At 44.0% G+C, this 21514-nt stretch overlaps 1 protein-coding gene across 2 annotated transcripts; it reads left to right on the top strand.

Moving 5' to 3' along the window:
- The first annotated feature begins 13899 nt into the window (after positions 1 to 13899).
- LOC122733628 (NTF2-related export protein 2) lies at positions 13900 to 20861 on the top strand. Of its 2 annotated transcripts, XM_043974190.1 has the most exons (4): positions 13900 to 14080; positions 15073 to 15159; positions 16043 to 16187; positions 19998 to 20861. In XM_043974190.1, the coding sequence occupies exons 1-4, from the start codon at positions 14066 to 14068 to the stop codon at positions 20174 to 20176; spliced, it is 426 nt and encodes a 141-aa protein (XP_043830125.1). In that variant the 5' UTR covers positions 13900 to 14065; the 3' UTR covers positions 20177 to 20861. The 2 variants fall into 2 exon arrangements, with proteins under 2 accessions (XP_043830125.1, XP_043830126.1); XM_043974191.1 differs by lacking the exon at positions 15073 to 15159.
- Positions 20862 to 21514: the final 653 nt, after the last annotated feature.

The raw sequence follows: 21514 nt of genomic DNA, 5'->3' as shown, positions 1-21514 counted from the left end.
ATGACTCTCTGGTAGGGACAGGATTCCCCTAACCAACAGTAGTGATGTAAAAAAGACATTAAAATAATTTATAAAAACAAACAAACCAAGCAGTCTAGAGGGAGGAGCTTCTGATCTGGTGTGTGGTGTGAAATCTGAAAATCCTGTTGTCATAGTATTAGAAAGCTTGCATGGGCTAAAGCCACCATTTGGAGGTGCTAAGTCTCATTCTGGGAATACTGAAGTCCTAAGAGGTAGATGGTGTTGGGTTATCCCAGGTAGGCAATGGCCTGACAGGTAACAGCAGGAAGATGTCACAGACACCTAATTGGACTTGTAATGGTGAAGAAGCAGATTGTATACACTGAGATGCTGCGCCCAGTATGCTTATTTGAGCAAAAGACTAATTTCTTAGTGGAGCCCAATACGCCATGACTCACAACACCTAGTAGAATACCACATGAGATACTGAATGCCATGCTACCTAGAACACATTCTAGTTTATGGGCTACAGACTCAAGGTAACTTTCTGGGCTTCGGCATGTTGTCATTGGGATGCCCCACAGTGCCGGTATCCACAGAACCACGGTCCTGATCCTGAGTTTATGAATTCCTGAGACTGCACAATCCTCAGGGTCATCAAGTTGTGGCCGTCTTTGGGCAGCTAACGGTCAGGTTCTCCTAGGTTTATTGTTCACTGCTCTCTTCCTCCTACTTATTATGGAGTCTAACCAACTGCTCAGGAAGCAATAGGTGGTTGCATTTCATTGTCTTTGTGGCACCTCAAACATTTTTGGGGCTATTTTGCCATCAGGCAAGTTACCCGGTCTTTTAATTATTTGATATGGAATGGCTTTCCATCAGTCTGATATCTTATGTGTTCCCAGAATCATGGACTTCTAAAGTATTCTGTGCTCATCATAATTCCTTAGCAAAAGACCATCACCTTGCCATAGATCTTGACAACGAACTCAAACATCATGCTGGGGTGTGTTTCTATCCTGAGCTTCTCAAAGCTCAGGCCTTAGCTAGGTGGTAGGCCTCCTTCAGCCAATTTCTCAGGTGAAAAATGTACTGGTTGTGTGTTTTTTCATTTTCATCTTCTGAGACACCCAAATGCAGGCTGTAGATATGGTAGGTATGGTTCTCTCTCAGACATTAGGAGGTATGGGGTAAATAGCCTGTGGCATTATTCCCAGGAGCCCTATATGCATGTAATAGAGATGTCACATTCAGATATTCCTGCTCAGGTCCCAGGTTTCCCATCAAGTAAAACAAGGTGTAACTGAACCATTTGGGTTGTGGGTCTCCTTGAGGATGGTAGGCTATGGTTCTGGGCTTTTTCATTTCTGCCAAAGCCATCATCTCCTTTATCTGTTTGTTTTCAGAAAAAGTCTTTATATATTAGTCAGAGGAGATTGTCAGGGAAACCACATATGGAGAAATACTTATTCCACAACACCTTTTTAAGTTATTTGTCTTTCCAATGTTGTGGTCATTGTATCAATTCTTTTTCACTCTGCATCAGATCATACTAGTATTCTCCCAGTATTCTCTGAAACCATACTTTTTGTCCTTTCTTATAGCACAGTAGTATTTCCTTCCATCCATACTTATAATTTGTTCAGCTATTTCCCAACTTGTATCATTTTTCATAGCCCTTTATACTTCAGTAGCTCCTGCCATTTGTCATTCAAGGACAACTGAGGCAAAAAGGATTTATTTAAAGATCCTAGGTTCATAGAAGCAGATGGAAATTTCAGATTCTCAGATACAGTTTCATGTGATAAAAGTCCATCTCCTTGTATGTCAAAGATGGGCTTCACTCAGTGATGTGCTGTTAAATGTTTAACAGTTGGCTCTTCAAAAATGCAGGATAGATTTTTTCCTTTTTCTTTTCTTTTCTTTTTTTTTGCAGGGCAATGAGGGTTAAGTGACTTGCCCAGGGTCACACAGCTAGTAAGTGTCAAGTGTCTGAGGTTGGATTTGAACTCAGGTCCTCCTGAATCCAGGGCTGAATCCACTGTGCCACCTAGCTGCCCCTCCCCCCCCCCTTGCAGGATAGATTTTTAAGCTTAATTTACATTGTTGACACTTTCTCCATCACTTTCATAAGTCTAGATAACTAACAAAGCAATAAATGAAGCCCTGTTTTGTAGTGTTTTCTGATTTCTGAGGAATAAATTGTCACACTGAAAATTTATCATCTCTGAGGATAAATAAAACAATAAAACAAAACGGGCTGGCACCGGTGCCTCCCTGCCTTTATCTCTTTTATTCTATAACCAAAGCTTTGGGATTATGTTCCCTTTTGGACACAGTGTCTCATATTTGGCCACTATTAATCTCCATCTCTGACAGGCATGCCGCCTCTGACTTAGAGTTGGTGAAAATGTAAGTCAATGGATCGTTGTTAGTCTGTCCTTGAAACTGAGTTCTATATGCACAATTTCTGACTTTCTCAATGATGACCCACTTCACAGTTAAGAATTCCAATTTGTGAATGGGACCATGTGGGTTTCTAGTGAACGTCATTCCTTTTGGTATAAAATGATGCTAAACCTTCTAGGTTACCCTCTGTATGTAGCATAGAGAGTTTGCTTAGTTTGCTTATAAGCCCAAATTGGTGCATATGGGAGGCAGTTCAATAAATTAGTCAATCAACAAGCACTTATCAAGTATCTACTACTGTGTTAGGCACTAAGCTAAGAGCTGGGGAATACAATAACTAAAAATTAAATAGTCCCTGCAGTCAAGAGGTTTACATTTTGGTGTGTGTGTATGTGGGGATAACTATATATATCCAAAGGAAATATTTTAGGGGGAAATACTAAAAGATGGGGGAATCAGAAAAGGCTTTATATAGGTGTTGTCTGAGCTGAAGTTTGAAGGAAATAACTGATCAAGAGTGGAAGGGCAGGGGCAGCTACGTGGCGCAGTGGATAAAGCACCAGCCCTGGATTCAGGAGTACCTGAGTTCAAATCTGGCCTCAGACACTTGACACTTACTAGCTGTGTGACCTCGGGCAAGTCACTTAACCCTCATTGCCCTGAAAAAAATTTTTAAAAAAAGAGTGGAAGGGAGGGGCAGCTAGGTGGTGCAGTGGATAGAGCACTGGCTCTGGAGTCAGGAGGACCTGAGTTCAAATCTGGCCTCAGACACTTAACACTTACTAGCTGTGTGACCCTGGGCAAGTTACTTAACTCCAATTGCCTCACCAAAAAAAAAAAAAAAAGAGTGGAAGGGACCTCAAAGGCCATATAATTCAACCCTGTCTTTTAACAGTGTGGACCAGAGAGCTTAAGGGACCTGTCTAAGGTACTTGTCCACAGAAGCTCCATGTGTGAGGAATGGTAAGGAGGTTAGTTTGGCTGGCCTGTCGAGTGAGGGGAGAAGGAAATTTATGCTAAGTCTGAAATCGTCATTTGAGGCCAGATTGGGAAGCACTTAATGCCAAACAGAGGAGTTTCCATCTGTTCCAAGGGGAGCCACTGGAGTTTACTATACAGGGGAGTGATATGTCCTTTAGGAAAATGACTTTGGCAGCTGTATGGAGGGTGGATTGAAGGAAGTAGGACACTTGAGATAGGAGGATCAATTGAGAGGCTATTGAAAAATTCCATTTGAGGGGCAGCTAGGTGGTGCTGCAGTGGATAAAGCACTAGCCCTGGATTCAGGAGGACCTGAGTTCAAATCCAGCCTCAGACACTTGACACTTACTTGCTGTGTGACCCTGGGCAAGTCACTTAACCCTCATTGCCCCATCCATCTCCCCAAAAGAGAGAAAAATTCCATTTGAGAACCTGAATTAGGGTGAGAGCTTGTGACAGAGAGAAGAGGACAATTATGAGAGAGATTGAGATGCAGTGTAATTGACAAGACTTGGCAACTAGTTGGACACATAGGGTGAGGGAGTGAGGAGTCAGGAATGACACCAAGACCAGTCAGTCAGTAAGTCAGTAAGTCAATCAATAAGCATTCCTTAAGCCCTGCCTGTGTGTGGGAGCCCTGTGCTAAGGGGTGGAGATACATAGAAAGATAAAAGACTATCCTTGCTCTCAAGAAGCTCATATTCTTTTTTTGGGGGGGGAGCAATGAGGGTTAAGTGATTTGCCCAGAGTCACACAGCTAGTAAGTGTCAAATGTTTGAGGCTAGATTTGAACTCAGGTCCTCCTGAATCCAGGGCCGGTGCTTTTATTCATTGCATCACCTAGCTACACCCTAGAAGCTCATATTCTAATGGGGAAGACAACATGCAAACACCTGTGGACAAACAGGATATACACAGGATAAAGTGGAAATAACTAAAACAGTGAAGGAACTGGAATTAAGGAGGATCAGGAAATGATTCTTGTAGAAGGTGAGATTTTCTGTGGGACCTAAAGGAAGCCAGGGAAGTCAGAAGATGGGGATAGAGGAGTGGTGTGGGAGGTGTGAGAGGTGTGGGAGACAGCCAGTGAAAATACTTGGAGCCTGGAGATGATGCTCAAGGAACAACAGGGAGGCCAGTGCCACCAAATTACAGAGTATGTGGTGGGGAGCAAGATATAAAAAGACTTAGACTGAGAGCTCCTTGGAGGGCCGCAACTATATTTTACCTCATTTTGTACTCAGCACAATGGCTGACACAGAGTAGGCACTTCAAAACTGTTTTTTTGATTGATTGAAAGGTCTGAGGGGGCCAGGTTATGAAGGGCTTTGAACACCAAACAGAAGATTTTATATTTGATTCTGTTAGTTCCCAGGAGCCATTGTTGTGTTTTGAACAGGGTGAGGGTCCTTGGAGGATGGATGGTAGTAGGGAAAGACTTGAAGCAGGGTGACCAACCAGGAGATTCTTGCAATAGTTCAGATGTGAGGTGATAAGGGGTTGTACCAGAGTGGTGGCAATATTGGAGGAACAAAGGTGGTCTGTACTGGAGATATTTCTAAGGTAAACTAGACAGTATTTGGCAACAGATTGGATATGGGCTGGGAGGCAAGAGAGTGTGAGAAGTTAAGGATGTGAGATTGTGAGCCTGGGTGACTGGGAAGATAGTGGTATCCTCAAAACTAAGAGGAAGGTTAGAAAGAGGGGAACATTTTGGGGGAAAGACGACAAGTTCAGTTTTGGACGTGCTTAGTTTAAGATGTCTACAAGACATTCAGTTTAAGATGTCCAATAGGCCTGTGGGGATGGGTGACTGGAGGTTAGCAGAGAGGTTAGGATTGGATAAGTAGATTTGAGAATCATCAGCAGAGAAATACCAATTGAATCAATGGGAGCTGATGAGATCACCAAGTCAAATAGTATAGAACGTAGCTTCTTAAACTGTGGGTCCTGGATAAAGCACCAGCCCTGGATTCAGGAGGACCTGAGTTCAAATCTGACATCAGACCCTTGACACTTACTAGCTGTGTGACCCTGGGCAAGTCACTTAGCCCTCATTGCCCCACCAAAAAACAAAACAAAAAACTGTGGGTCCCCAAATGGGGTTGTGTAACTGAATGTAGGGGTCATGAAAAATTTGGCAACAGATTATGTATACCTAGTTTATATACCTATATACCCATGGTCACGTAAAAATTTCTTGGGCAAAAAGGGGTCACTAATGGAAAAAAGAAGCCCTTGTATAGAGGGAGAAGAGAAGAAAGCCTAGGACAGAACACCCACAACATTCGCCACTAGGGGGAATGACCTGGATAAATATCCAGAAGAAGACTGTAGAGAGTGAGAGGAAAGGAAATGGAGGTATCTGGTTGTAGAAGGCATTGAGACATTCTCAAGGAGTTTATCCAAAAAAAGGGAGGAGAGATATGGGATAGTAGGTCATGGAGATAGATGGATCAAATGAGGGTTTTTTTTAAGAATGGGGAAGACATAGGCATACTTGTAGGCAGTAGGGAAATAGCCAAAGCTCTCGTAACTCATGATATGATCACTCCAAAAAACCTTCAAATAATGCCATAAGGACAATTCCTGCAGCAGCAGAATCCACAAAAGAACAGGCTGAGATCATTTTCCAGCCAAAGATGGCTTAGAAGATCGGCAGGAGGGGGCTGCTGTGCCTGGGCAGGAGTGGAGCCCAACCCCAAGGTCATGCTGACACAGATACAGTCCCAGGCAGGCCGAGCCAGAGAAAAAGACCCCCCCAGAGCCCCTGAATCAGCTGCAGCACTGGTGTTGTCTGGAACTAAGCTTATGGTCTGGTGAGAGGGCTGAGTAGTTGGCCGGGGGGAGATTACAGGGGTCTCTGCTGGTCCTGAGGCAGAACTTGGGTTTTTCACCCCTGCTAGGAACCAGGAAGTAGGCTTGAGTGGTGGTGGCCCAGTTCGGGGAGGGGCGCAGGCTCATCAGAGCTAACAACCGCAGCACACAAAGTTTTGCTACTTGGTTAATTAGCAAGTTGGTCTGGGGTTATCTATGGACAAGAGAAGAGGCCAGGCAGGTGAAGAACCTGACCCTCCTAAAATCATACCACCTGGGACCCCCTGAAGCTTGGACAGTACATCCTGGAAGCAGTGCCCTAATTTAAGAAGGAGTTAAAAGTCAAGTAAAAGAGGGGCAAGATGAACAGACAAAGAAAGATACAGACCATAGAAAGTTTCTTTAGTGACAAGGAAGATCAAGGTGCACCCTCAGAAGATGATAGTAACATCAGGGTTCCTACATCCAAAGCTTCCAAGCAAAATACGAATTGGTCTCAGGCCATAGAAGTGTTCAAAAAGGACTTTGAAGTAAGGAAGCAGCCACTGGACAGGGAGAGAGTGAAGATAAGTGAGAGAATGGGGAGAGGAATCTGCTGGAGAAGTTGGGATGGAATGGGATCAATTGTGTATGTAGAGGTGTTTGCCTCAGCAAGGAGAAGGACCACCTCTTTATGGGAAGCTGGTGAAGTTGGAGATAGTGGTAGAAGGCTTCTGAGTGATATAAGAGGAAGAAGAAGGGAGAAGAGGGAGTTCTCAGTGAATGATTTCAATTTTTTCAGTGAAACTTGAGGCAAAGGTTCTCGGCTAAGAGTATGGTGACTGGTAGCCATGGGAGGTTTGGGGAGAGACGAAAAGGTTTGGAATAGATGCCATGATGAGTGCAACAGTAAGCCAATTAGGGAGGTACAAAAGGATTACCTTGCTCCAGTGAGGGCAGAATTCAAATTACGTATCATAAAGTTGAAGTTCACCCAGTCAGCATAGTTTTGTAGTATTTTTCTAGCTTCATTCAGGAGTGAGGATGATGCATGGTGGTAGTGATCCAAGGATAAGGCTTAGAATGGCAAGATCTTTTTTAAAAAATACAAGTATTTTATTATTTTCCAGTTACATGTAGAGATAGTTTTCAACATTTGTTTATATAATATTTCCAATTTCCAATTTTTCTCCCTCCCTCCCTCCTCCCCTAGACAGCAGGAATCTGATATCAGATATATATAACATTAAACATATTTCTGCATTAGTCATATTATAAGAGAAGAATCAGAGCAAAAAGGAAAATCCTCAAGAAAGAAAAACAGTAGCACCAAAAACAAAAGAAATAGTATGGTTCATTCTGCATCCATATTCCACAGTTCTTTTTTTTCCTGGATTTGGAGAGCCTTTTCTATCATGAGTCCTTTGGAACTTTCTTGTACCGTTGTATTGGTGAGAAGAATCTAGTCTATCACAGTTGATCAATACATAATGTTGTTGATACTGTGTATGATGTTCTCCTTGTTCTGCTCATCTCACTCATCATCAGTTCATGCAAGTCCTTCCAGGTTTCTCTGAACTCCTCCTGCTCTTCATTTCTTACAGCACAATAGAATTCCATTACATTCATATACCACAACTTGTTCAGCCATTCCCCAATTGATGGGCAACCCCTCAATTTCCAATTCCTTGAATGGCAAGATCTTTAATAGAACAAGGACATTATAGAATAGAATAGAATTCATCAAAGGGTCAAGGTAGGGAAGGGATGAGAGGATAGCCCACATGCTGGCCTGGGAAAGAACTGAGGGATGAAGGGGTTGGAGGCCATGGTAGGGACAAAGATCAGGTTTGGGGGTAGCAAGACAGAAGAAGTGGAATTACTATAGATTATGATCAGATAAGGGAATTTCAGAATCTATGAACATAGACATGTTGGATGTCAAGATCAAAAGTATGACTGTCTCTGTGTGTAGCTGTAGTGGAATGGAAGGATAGGTCATGGGAAATGAGTGAGTTGAGGAACCGGGAGGTTAGGATGTTTGAGAGAGTATTTATTTGCATGCCAAAGACCAGTAATCTGAGGACAGGAGTTGGAGATGAGAGAAAGATTGTGAGCCGGGAACTAAAGTAATGTTTTGTAAACAGCAACTACCAGAATGTTGTTTGGGTTGTACATATGGAGTGAGGAGGAGAAGTTACTGGGTGATGGCGGTAGTGGGAAAACCTGGAAATGACAATAGGGAAAAAGGAATATTCCAATTCCCACACTTCAACCAGTGAGTTGGGGAAAAATTAGCAAAAGTGAAACCAGTGCTGGAAAGGGGAGTCAGGTCTCAGTGTGTATAAGAAGACAGAAAGAGTAGGGAAAGATTTAAGATAATAGCAAATCTGTTATCTATGGAGTAAGCATTGTAGAGGACTCAGTGGAAGGGGTGGGTAGCTTTAGAGGGGGACATTATTGGGGTTGCATTTAGGGGGATGGAAATAGACGGAGTGGGCAGTGGGGGATGGAGACCTGGGCTTGAATACTGACAGCTAGGAATTTAGAATCCCTGGTGGGGAGGGTATGAGCAGGTGGGAGTTCGATAATCATTGAGGAATGACTTCAGGTAGTTAGGCCTCTGTGGAGGGACCTCTACTGTGGCAGCTCAGGAGAGGTGATAGAATGGCTTCTCTCCTTTCTCCACAGGCAAGTCAGACCAATCCAGGAGACTGGCAGAGGGAGCAGGATGGAGTGATGTGTCTCTTTCTCTCCCCTGGGTAGGAGGCTAGACTTGCTTTTTTTTTTTTTTTTTTTTTTTTTTTGGTGAGGCAATTGGGGTTAAGTAACTTGCCCAAGGTCACACAGCTAGTAAGTGTGTGAACTCAGGTCCTCCTGAATCCAGGGCCAGTGCTCTATCCTCTGCGCCATCTAGCTGCCCCGAGGCTAGACTTTCAATGTAATGGCTGTTCCCATCTCTTGCAGGGTGGAAGGATCCCCTGCCACCAGGAAGAGGCCAGGTGGTAAACTCTGGTACCTCAAAGGAAGAACAGAAGTTCCCTTAACATCTGACCAAGTCCTTAACAGCTTGTTCACATATTTCCTCTGAGCAATTTCCAAATGGTGTTGATGGGGCTCCGGGAAAAGTGTTCAGAGTGAGTGGAACAAGATAAGATAAAGCCAGAAAGGTGGGGTTGTGTCACATTTTTTTTTGCAGGGGGGAACAGGGTTAGGGGATTGAATGCCATGCTGAGGAGTCTGTGTTTTACACTAGAAGCAACCCGCTGAAGGTTTCTGTTGTGGCAGTGATACTGTCAGTATGGTGCAGTGGCACATTCACTGTATTTGGAGTCAGAAGATTTGACTACTTACTAGTCATATCACGTTGGGCAAGGTTTTCACTTTTCTGAGCTGGGATATCTTCATTTTTGAATAGGTATAACAATCTGACCGCTCAGAGAGTGATTTTTCTGAGGATGGTCTAGAACCCAAGGCCCAGACCCTGGGGAAGTGAACTCACTCATCTCTGGAGCTCAAATCCATTTGATTGGTGGCTGAGGTTTGTTGTTCGATTGTTTTTCAGTCGTGTCTGACTCTCCGTGACCCCATTTGGGGTTTTCTTGGCAGAGATACTGGAGTAATTTGCCATTTTCTTCCCTAGCTCATTTTACAAATGAGGAAACTGAGGCAAAAAGATTAAGTGACTTGTCCAGGGTCACACAACTACTGGAGTGGTTTGCCATTTCCTTCTCCAGCTCATTTGACAGATGAGGAAGTTGGGGCAAAGAAGAAGTGCCTTGTCCAGGCTCACACATCTAGTAAGTATCTCAGGCTTGATTTGAACTCAGGAAGAAGAGTCTTCCTGACTCCAGACCTGGTCCATTTTGCCACCTCAATGCCTTGGTGGCTGAGTATGTGTGTAAATGATTCCACTTCACCAGGGGTGTGCTAGTAAAACCAGCTCTCTGAAGAAAAAAAAATGCCCATAACACACTTTTTAAAGTTAACCTGCTGGGGCAGCTAGGTGGTGAAGCAGATAGAGCACTGGCCCTGGATTCAGGAGGACCTGAGTTCAAATCCAGTCTCAGACACTTAACACTTACTAGCTGTGTGACCCTGGGCAAGTCACTTAACCCCAATTGCCCCACAAAAAAAAAACAAAGTTAACCTGCTTTATTAACATTTTCTCCATCATTTTCATAGATCTAGACAATCAACAAGACAAATCAAGCCCAAATTTGTATTATTTGCTGATTTCCAAGGTAAAAATGCTCACCTTGAAAATTTAATAATCAGTTTTCCCACCTCCAGCACAGCCTCTTTCCTTAGCCTACTATAGTGATTGGCTGGCCTTAAGCACCAGACCACTCATCCAAGGCTATGTCATTGTGGAAATTTCACCAGATTAAAACCTTGCCTCTATCATTTACCACCTGTGTGTAATTTGGGGGCAAGTCTTTTCACTTTTCCTGTGTCTTAGTTTACTTCTCTGTAAAATGAGGGTGACAAACTTAAAGGCCGTTCTTTCTACAGATCTAGGACACTGTGGTCTTATGATATCCCTCATTTTCTACCTGTAAAGTTGCTATCTAGTTATACTGTCTAAAATTATCTAATGAGTGGTCGCCAATAAATTATAAGCTTTAGCAAGAGTTCAGACTTTTAAGAATTTATTAAAGAGAATAAGAATTTGGTGAAGAGAGAGAGAAAGAGGCCTAGACTCAGGTATCTATCTCAGGGAGCCAGTGTCTCCAGCTCCTCTCTCCCCTGAGGTCCTCGTGAAAGAAAGTGAGAGAGCGAGCCTCGCCCCTTCTTCATCTCACAAGCCTCCTGTGGAACTGGGAACATTCCATCCACATGCACACACAGCTCCAAGCTAATTGGCTGGTAGCTTTGATAGACAGTACCCAGGAGCAAACGTCACTTCCTGACACCAAGAAACTGACCTTCCAAGCCACATGGCTTGCCCTCAGACATCTTCTTCTCATTGTGGAGCTTTCCTACAGTAACTCTACAGCAGGTGGTGTCGCTCCAATTGTTACATACATCCACAGAATAAAATACCCCTCTCTGGTTACTATTCCCCTGAATGTGGAGTGTCCCTCTGTTAGAAAGTTAGCTTCTGACTAAGAGGAGCAGAACCAGGAGAATATTGTAACAGTAACAGCAACATTGTGGGATGAACAGCTGTAATAGACTTGGCTCTTCTCAGCAGTGCAAAGATCGAAAACAATTTCAAAGAACTCATGATATAAAATGTTCTCAACATCCAGAAAAAAGAACTCTGGATTATGAATGCAGATTGAACCATACTGATTCTACTTTGGGGCTGCTTTTTTCCCTTCTTTTTTGAGGTTTTTCCCTTGTGCTCTGATTCTTCTTTCACAAGATGACTAATGCAGAAATATGTTTAATGCGATTGCACATATATAACCTGTCATGGGGAAAATGGGGTAGGGGGTTTGGGTAAGGGTTAGGGGTTTGGGGTCCTTAGGAATTCCTCTTTAAAGAATTACACCCTCTTGCACACAAAAGCAGTTAGAATAAGATAGTAGTTTATTTCGGGGCTGAGGAAGGGAAGGGAAGAGAAACCAAGAGAAATCCTTGGAATTCTTCTCATGGGGAGAAGGCATGCCACAGAGCATGGATCTGAGATACCAATCTTGAGCAGCAGACTGGCAGGTACTTTTATAGAGGACTGGAAAGTTACTTTAGTGAGGGAGGACCATCCCCCACTGGTGGTAACTGGAGGAATTGGGTGAGGGGTGGCTGCAGATCTCTCTTCAGGACACAAAGGCTGCAGCTACGCCCAAACTTATCTCCCCAGGGGTTAGGGAGATCAGAATGAAGGGTGGAAGTCCCAAAGCTAGCTCAGTCTGATCTGGTTGCTCTTATCTCTCTAGGCGTATCTGTCCTCTGGTTTAGTTTCTCAAGGAGAAGATTCCTTGATGTGCCCCAGAGAACTTCTGGGGTGCTCTGCGCCCACAACATAACCTATATCAGATTGCTTTCCATTTTGGGGAGGAGAGAGGGAAGGGAGGGTGAGAGGAAAATTTGGAACTAAAAATCCTTTGAAAACAAATGTTGAAAACTATCCTTATATGTAATTTTTATTTATTAAAAAAAAAAAAAAAGGTTAGCTCCTTGGAGGGCAGAGACTATTTCTTTATTTCATTCATTCATCCAAGGAGATAATGTATGTAAAAGTTGGTGAGGAGGGCCTGGAGTTTAGCAAAGAGCCTGGAGGTGGAGGTGGAGGCATGTCTGGGAATCATCTGCTAAGAGATGATCATTAAACTCATGGAAGCTAATGAGGTTACCTAGAGAGTGTAGAGAGAAAAACAGAAAGCCAAGGAAAGAGCCTTGGGTGTATGCATAGGTAGAGGGGTGGGATATGTAGGGTGATCCAGCAAAGAGTGGCCAGAAGACAGGGGGGAGGGGGGAGAACGAGGAAAGAGCAGTGGCAAGAAAACTGGACAGTATGCAGGAGGAACGGTCGATAGTGTCAAAGGCCCGCAGAGAGGTTAAAAAAGTTAAGGAATGGGGGCAGCTAGATGGCGCAGTGGATAGAGCACCAGCCCTGGAGTCAGGAGTACCTGAGTTCAAATCTGGCCTCAGACACTTAACACTTACTAGCTGTGTGACCCTGGGCAAGTCACTTAACCCCAATTGCCTCACTAAAAAAAAAAAAAAAAAAAAAGTTAAGGACTGGGATAAAGGGCTCTGGATTTGTATAACCAGAAAATCACTGGTAATTTGGGAGAATAGCTTTAGTTAAGTGGTGAGAATGTAAACCAGATTGTAGAGTTTAAGAAGAGAGTGAGAGGAAAGAAAGTGGAGGCATTGATAACAGACAGCTTTCTCATGGAGTTTAGCCACGAAAAGCAGGAGATATAGGATGATTAGTTAGCAGGGATAGAAAAGACAGTGTGAAAGTTTTTTGAGGATGGGCGAAACGTGGGCATGTTTGTAGGCAGTAAGGAGGCAGCCATTAGACAGGGAGAGATTGAAGATCAGTGAGACAGAAATCTGCTGGAGAAGATGGAATGGCATGGGGTCATTTGTGCACGTAGAAGGGTTGGTCTTGGCAAGGAGAATGCTTAGTTCCTGGGGTGAGGGAGGAGACAGTGATGGAGGGCATGAAGGTGATGTGGGCTGTGGGGGGAGGAGAAAAGGCAGCTGTCGGTTGATCGCATCACTTTTTTTTTTTTCCAGCAAAATAGGGATTCCAGGGTCTCAGGCTGGGACTTGTCCTCCCCAGATTCTCGGGAAACAGGGAATCCGTCCATTTTTTTTTTTTTTTTTTTTGGTGAGGCAATTGGGGTTAAGTGACTTGCCCAGGGTCACACAGCTAGTAAGTGTCAAGTGTCTGAGGTCGGATTTGAACTCAGATCCTCCTGAATCCGGGGCCGGTGCTCTATTCACTGCACCGCCTAGCTGTCCCGAATCCGTCCATTTTTAGCAATATTCTTGATTTAATGGCAAATGCCCCTGCTTAATAGATACACATGTCAGTCGGCCCGCCACGCGGTTGCCGGGCTACGGCTCCGCCTCTTTGATTTGACATTTTCTTCGTGCCTCAGGCGTGCCTGTCATTGGACGCTGGCTCCATCTCACGCCCATTGGACAGCATCTGACGGCTCAGATAGCCAATCAGCGGCGGGAAAACTGTTAATATTAAAAAAAGAGGCGGAACGAGAAGGGCCGAGCCCTAAGTAAGAGTTGGAGGAGGCGAGGCGAGCCGGGGTGGGGGTGGGGGTGGGGGTGGGGGTGGGGAGCCGGAACAACTTCCGGGAGACTTCAACTTTCCCTCTCCACTTTGCAGAACTTCCTTCAAGCGATTGCTACTCCGGCTCGCGGGTCCCCGGCTCCCGGCCCCCGGCCCCCCGCCTCAAGCCCCGGCCCGGCCAAGCTGCTTTCTCGCTAGGAAGCAGCAATGGCGATGTCTGTGGTAAGTCCAGCGTGGCGTTGGCATGGTAGGCAGGGGAGCGAGGGAGGTGCCGCCTGCCCGCCTGTCCCACTGGTCCTGGAGAAGGGCCACCTGCCCGCCCTCCGACCCCCTTCCTCCCCCCCCCCCCGCTCCGCTCCCTTCCTCCTGGTCTCCCTGTGGTCCCCCCGCCAACCCCCGCCGCTGCTTTTCTGACCGGGCTCTCCCGGGCCGGCCGCGTGGGCCTCTGCCAGGGGGAAGAGGGTCGGGGTCGTGGACCGGGACCGGAGCAGGGGCCGTGCCCACCGAAGCTGTGGACCGAGCTACTACTCGGGGGCGTTCAACCTCGTGCAGAAAACGCGGGCCCCCATACGTGGGCGGGTGTGGACGTGGGCATCGTGTCTGGAGCCGCGAGTGGGAGCCCAAAGAGACCAAGGGATGGCCATGCGCACCACGGAGGAGTCACAGCTTCCCGAGCCTTAGGAACACCTCACAGGCCAACCGAGGGGAAACTGAGGCTGGCAAACTCCTCCCTCATTTCACAAAAGGGGAAACTGAGGCCCAGAGAGGGGAAGTGACTTTTTCAGATTCAAACACGGGAAGCTGCATCTAGAGATGACTTCAGAGGCCATCCAAGTATCTACAGCTGAGTTATATATGCAGATAGACTCCCGTTGTGGAGGTGACATGAACTTGGCCCAACTTTTCTTTTATTCTCTTTCTTTCTTTCTTTCTTTCTTTCTTTCTTTCTTTCTTTCTTTCTTTCTTTCTTTCTTTCTTTCTTTCTTTCTTTCTTTCTTTCTTTCTTTTTCAGTCATTCAGTCATTCATTTTTTCGGGGCAATGAGGATTAAGTGACTTGCCCAGGGTCACACAGCTAGTAAAGTGTCAAGTGTCTGAGGCCGGATTTGAACTCAGGTCCTCCTGAATCCAGGGCCGGTGCTTTATCCACTGTGCCACCTAGCTGCCCCCCCCCCCCACTTTTCTATATGTAAATGCTGACCTTTGTTCTTTTAGGATTTTAAAACCAATGCGGACCAGGCTTGTAGAGCGGCAGAAGAGTTTGTCAATATTTACTATGAGACCATAGATAAAAGAAGAAGGGTGAGTGTTATAGCTGCCTCAGCTATTTTGCCCAAGTGAATGGATATTTCTGTCCCTTTAATATTAACTTTTTTTCCTATCTCTTAGCCATGGAATTAGAGCTACACTCAGCATTCGAAGCCTTCTAGCCTAATCCCCATATTTTACAAATAAGGAAACAGAACCTCAAAAAGGTCAAATGACTTGCCTTGTGTCACAAGGACTAAATAACAGGCAGGATATCTACCTGTGACTCCAGATTCAGAATGCTAAAGTAGGATAATGCTAGTGAGAGTCCACCAGGTAATAGCTGTCACATTTGATCTCATGCCACCTGATTTTCTTTCCTTCCTTCCTTCTCTCCCTCCCTTCTTCCCTCCTTCTGGACCCAGAGTCAGAAAGAACTGACCTCCATCTGGACTCACATACTTACTAGCAGTGTGACCCTGGCAAGTAACTTAACCTCTGCTTTCCTCAGTCCCCTCAGCTGTAAAAGGCTTCTGCATTCCAGGGGTTTGAGGATAAAATGGGATAATACCTGTAAAGCACTTTGCAGACCCTAAAGCCTATGTAAATGCTAGCTATTATCCCCCCCCCCCCATATTACAGGCTATATCTGGATACATTAGAAGGGTATTTTATTCACAGCCCAGTTGGATTGACACTTTACAATTATAATCCCTAACCTTTCTTATACTCCATTTACATACGTTCTTTTCATCAAAAGCCTGTGCCCTCTGTTCACTAGTCATTTTAGCTAAAGCGACAATTGAGTATATATGCCAGTAGAATTGGTGGCATGGGGTTGGGAAAATGAATATTGACTAAAGGTAAAAGACAAGTGAACATGGTGTCAGCAAAAATGACACAGAACAGAAATCTCAAATCTTTACTTTTTCTTTAGGTGCTGACTAGATTGTACCTTGACACAGCTACTTTGATTTGGAATGGAAATGCTATATCTGGATTGAAGGCTTTGAGTGACTTTTTTGAGAGCTTGCCTTCCAGTGAGTTTCAGATCAATGTGGTAGACTGCCAACCTGTTCATGGTAAGATCAGGGGTTTTCTCGTGAAATAAACATCGTGTTTTTAAGCTGTAACACTCAAAGTTGGTTGTTGAGGAATTTTGTATTTGATCACTAGGTAGTCATCTTAAAACCAAGTTAAAAAAAAAACCAAATCTTTTTTTTTAAATCATAAAAGTATTTTATTTTCCAGTTACACATAGAGATAGTTTCCAACATTTGTTTTCACAAGATTTTGAGTTCCAAATTTTTCTCCCTCCCTTCCTTCCTTCCCCAAGACAGAAAGCAATCTGATATAGGTTCTATATGTACAATCACATTAAACATATTTCTGTATTAGTCATATCATAAAAGAAGAATCAGAACAAAAGGGGAAAACCTCAAAAAAGAAAAAACCAAGTAGAAACAGTCTGGTTCAATCTGCATTCAGAATCCACAATTCTTTTTTCTGGATGTGGAAAACATTTTCCATCATGAGTCCTTTGGAATTGTCTTGGATCATTGTATTGCTGAGAAGAGCCAAGTCTATCACAGCTGATCATCACACAGTGTTGCTGTTACTGTGTATAATGTTCTCCTGGTTCTGCTCACTTTACTCAGCATCAGTTCAGTTAAGTCTTTCCAGGTTTTTCTGAAATCTGCCTGCTCATCATTTCTTATAGCACAATAGTATTCCATTACATTCATATACCACAACTTGTTCAGCCATTCCCCAATTGATGGACATCCCCTTGATTTCCAATTCTTTGCCACCACAAAGAGAGCTGCTTATAAATATTTTTGTACATGTGGGTCCTTTTCCCTTTTTTAGGATCTTTTTGGGAAACAGACCTAGTAGTGGTATTACTGGGTCAAAGGGTATGCACAGTCCCATAGTGCGCCCCCTCCCATAGCTCCAAATTGCTCTCCAGAATGGTTGGATCAGTTCACAACTCTCCCAACAATGCATTAGTCTTCCAATTTTTCCACAGCTCCAATATTTTTTATTTTCCTTTTTTGTCATATTAGCCAATCTGATAGGTGTGAGGTAGTACCTCAGAATTATTTTAATTTGTATTTCTCTAATCAATAGTGATTTAGAGCATTTTTTCATGTGGCAATAGATAGCTTTGATTTCTTCATCTGAAAACTGCCTGTTCATCTCCTTTGACCATTGGTCAAGAATCTTAAAACCTAGAAAAGGACCTTTTACTTCAGCCCCATCATTTGGCAAATGAGAAAATAGAGGCCCAAAGGGCACTGCTCTAGAGACCTGGAGATCTGGGATCTCTTTGAGTCTTGGCCTCTATCGCTTAACTAGTTTTGTAAGTTGGAGCAAATCACAGAAGCTCATGAAAGTAGATATATTTTAGGAGGAACAAAATTTTTAGTCATTCAGTAGTCAAGGATTTGGCCTCTAAGCTCTCCCATTTGAAAGTCTTCTCTCTCTGTACCACAGAATTGTTTACTATTTGTGGTCATTCATATGCTTATGCACACAAGGTTCATGCAGTGAAATGTCAGGGTTAAATGTGATTTCGGGTTTAGGGGAGGAACCAGAGAAATTCTCAAGCAAATAATTGCCTGCTGTGCCCCGAAAAGTCTAGGTGAGAGTTACCCAGAATTGCTGCATAATGTATTCAAACTTCTTAGAGTCCTTTAATGCTTCAAAAAAGTAATTTAGGCCTAGACTCAAACTGCAACAATATTTCCCCTCTAGGTGGAAAAACCTCTAGGTTTTCTGGGTACTATTTCTGGGTGACGAGTTCTCCAGCAAAAACAGCTTGCTAGGGAGCAAAGTGAATGAGGTGTTAGAAACACCATGTGAGGGGCAACTAGGTGGCGCAGTGGATAGAGCACCAGTCCTGGAGTCAGGAGTACCTGAGTTCAAATCCGGCCTCAGACACTTAACACTTACTAGCTGTGTGACCCTGGGCAAGTCACTTAACCCCAATTGCCTCACTTAAAAAAAAAAAAAAGAAACACCATGTGAAAGGCAGCCTTTCTACCCTGTAGAATCTTTGACTTTATATATTCAGTCACATCCATCTAAAAAGAACAGGACTTTGTTAGCTTTTGAAATGCACTTGTGGCATTTAGCTTGCTGACTTTGTGGCTCAGATAATACAGGCAGGACATCTCTATACCATCTATGGTGATACTCGTGGGAATTTATTTTGATTTGGGGACCCTGCTTTTGGGCTCAGATTAAAAAGCCTTAGGCCCTCAGGGTTTTTTTTTCTGTGTAAGAGGGTCTGGGGCCCCCTCCCCCTCTGCTTCAACTGAGCCAAAAAGCCCCATGGGCTTTTCAGGATGCCAGGTCAAACAGCTGGGGGAAAAGCCCCAGCTCCCTCCATCCTGGGGGGATCTACCCCAGAGATCCTGGGCTCGTGCAGGCCGGTCTCTGACGCAGCCTGTGCCAGGCCCCAGGTGAGCAGCAGGAGACAGAGGTCCCTGGAGCCCTGGGTGTAGAGTGTCCCCCCAGCTGCAGCCCTAGCGCGGCCGGTGGATTAGCTTGGCATGTGCGGAGGCACAGGGAGCCCAAGGTTTGAGGGGAGAAAAGGAACATATATACAGGGGAGAAGACAGTGAAGGAGGAGGCCGGAAGATTGAGAGAACAAAAGGGACGCCGGAGGATAGAGAAAGGGAGAGAAGGCAAGAGACACTGAGAGGTCCGTGAGAGAGAGAGAAAGCTAAGGATAGAAAAGATGCAGGGAGGTGAGCACTCAGGAAGGAGCCGTATGGAATAAGGGGCTTTTCAGGGGCCAGAGGCAGTACAGAGAGGGAAGTTAGGTGGAAAGGGGGGACGCTAGAAGAAGGTCGATTGGTAAGGAGACACCAAGAAAGTTGTGGGTGTGGCAAAGATTAAGCACAAGCAGCGGCAGCAGAGAGACGTGCCGGAAAGTACTCAGGTTGTCCATTTTATTTCCCTGTATTTTTATTTTTAAATTGTATCTCATAAATCAACTCTGCTTTGATTACTTAATTAAGAGGCTTCTTAATCTTTTACTTATCAATTTGGGAGCAGAGCAGTGTGGAGAAATTTTTAAAAGGCCCATACTAAATTAATAGCAGTCAGATAGCCAGGCAGTCAAAATTTCCCAGATTAGGCCCCCAGTTAGATTAGGGCCCAGCTAAATTAGCTAAAATATTTTTACATACTGGAATTTTTCTAGTTCAAGTAGAGGTAAATTTAACAAACATTTCTACTGTGTGCAAGGAATGGTGCTTGTCCCTGAGGAAGGAAGGAAGAAAGGGAGGAAGGAGGGAGTGAAGGAGGGAAGGGGGAGAGGAGAGGAGAGGGAGGGGAGTTCATTTTTGCCCATAAGGAGCTGCTAGGCAAAGATAACTTGTTATAGAGACCTGAGATAGTTGGAGTAGGGAAAGAGTACCACCATTGGGAGAAATCAGGGAAGGCTTTGTGTGGTACTGATCTCAAACTTGAATGAAAAGAAATATTGAGGCAGAGGTAGGTGGTGAGGAAGGGAGGATATTTCAAAATTCATGTTATTACTCTTTTGGAGAGGGAAGTAAGAGGGGAGGGATGCCACCTGTGTGAAGACACCGTGATGGGGAAGTAGGATTCTGGGTTACAGAACAGCCAATAGGAGAGGGTTTTAAGGGGACTCCTATAGAAACACGTCTCCAAAGGGAGTTTGGAGCTAGATGGTAAAGGACCTTATTTGCCAACCTGAGGAGCCTGTGCCTTCCCCTAGAGGCACTAAGGTGGCAGCAGGTAGCATTTGGGCTGGCAAGTGACACGAGAGCCAATCTGTGCCTTAGGAATTGGGATTGGAAAGAGGAGAGACTACTTGGCTCCTGTTGTATCTAACTGAAAAAATCTTCTGTGTGTAGAGCAAGCCACTCAGAGCCAAACAACCGTCCTTGTGGTGACCTGTGGGACGGTGAAATTTGATGGGAACAAACAGCGCTATTTCAACCAGAATTTCCTGTTGACGGCCCAAGTCATGCCAAACAGCACGGTGTGGAAGATTGCAAGTGACTGCTTCCGGTTCCAGGATTGGTCTAGTTAGGCCCAACCCAAAATGGGACTCTCTTGTCTCTGGCCCAAATGCTCCAGTGTTTGTTTTTTTTGTTTTGTTTTTAGGTTTGTTTTTTATTAATGTTTTAAATTTTTTCGTGTTTTTTTTTATTGTCCAGTTCATTTCAGAAGTGCTGTAAACCCAGGGTGAGCCAGAGCTGATATGTCTTTAAAAATGGTGTAAATTCCTAGTAGCAGCTTTCATGGTGTCTCTATAAAAGCAGTGGAATTACATTTGTCTGTAACACACCTTTTAAAATACTCTGTTACTGAAATGCTGAGTGCTTACTGCTTTGTTAAAAGGGCAACTACACCAAGATAGCAAACAGTATAAACCTGATCTATCAAAAAAATGGAATTCTTTGTGTCCCATAGGCCCTCCTCTCTTCAGCTTAGCATTGCACCATGGGATGTATATGGTTGTACAGGGTAAATAATACACAAACACTCACCTCCTTGCAATAAATAGGAAAGTAGCCTCAATTTAGGAGCCATCAAAGTCAGGATACAAAACACTGCTTATTTTTATTGGCTGGGTTTTCATAACTGCTCCGATGTTCTGGAAATGTACTTGTGAAGTGGTCTTCAGATTGTGATTTTTAATGAATTATAAAGTTAATATTTAAAACTAGTAGAACCAAGCTGTTTGTGAAACTAGATATATTTGAATAAAAGAATTTGAATGCATAAATGTCTCAGTTTTGTTGTTACTACAAGTATTCATCAGCTTCTTTTCTTTTTTTTGCAGGGCAGTGAGGGTTAAGTGACTTGCCCAGGGTCACCCAGCTAGTAAGTGTCAAGTGTCTAAGGCCAGATTTGAACTCAGGTCCTCCTGAATCCAGGGCTGGTGCTTTTATCCACTGCGTCACCTAGCTGCCCCGTCATCAGCTTCTCTTTGCCTGTTCCTCATCACTTTTCCTTTTATATGATTATAATTAATATAGACTCTTTCCTCTTGTTCTCCTGTCTTCACTTTGTGCTTTCACAAAGGTTTTTTCCCCATTTCTTTATATTCTGCACACTTATTTATCTTAATTATTAGTTGATTTAATTACTATGCTGTTATATTCACATACCATAATTTAGATGAATTATTCTCCTATAGTTTTATACGTTACTTCCAGTTTTTTGAAATTACAAATGATGCCAATCTAAGAATCTCTTGACAGAGTGCTTTTTTTTTCCTTTTCAATGCCACTCTCAGGGTCTATTTCCCCAAAACCAAATTATTGAATCAGGGGTATGATTTGGTTTTGCAATTGTGTACTGCCAGAAGGCATTCCCCAAAGATTCGACTACTTTGCATTTCCAGTGGCCAAAAGGAAAGAGA

The sequence above is a fragment of the Dromiciops gliroides genome, chromosome X, assembly GCF_019393635.1.
Source record: "Dromiciops gliroides isolate mDroGli1 chromosome X, mDroGli1.pri, whole genome shotgun sequence".
In the NCBI taxonomy this organism is placed as follows: domain Eukaryota; kingdom Metazoa; phylum Chordata; class Mammalia; order Microbiotheria; family Microbiotheriidae; genus Dromiciops; species Dromiciops gliroides.
This window is presented reverse-complemented; position numbering and strand designations above follow the sequence as displayed.

Bases quoted from the DNA above. Each gene is read 5' to 3' on its own strand.
- LOC122733628 (XM_043974190.1), top strand. The intron at 15,160-16,042 runs GTGAGTGTTATA...CTTTTTCTTTAG, and splicing joins CCATAGATAAAAGAAGAAGG to GTGCTGACTAGATTGTACCT. The intron at 16,188-19,997 runs GTAAGATCAGGG...TTCTGTGTGTAG, and splicing joins AGACTGCCAACCTGTTCATG to AGCAAGCCACTCAGAGCCAA.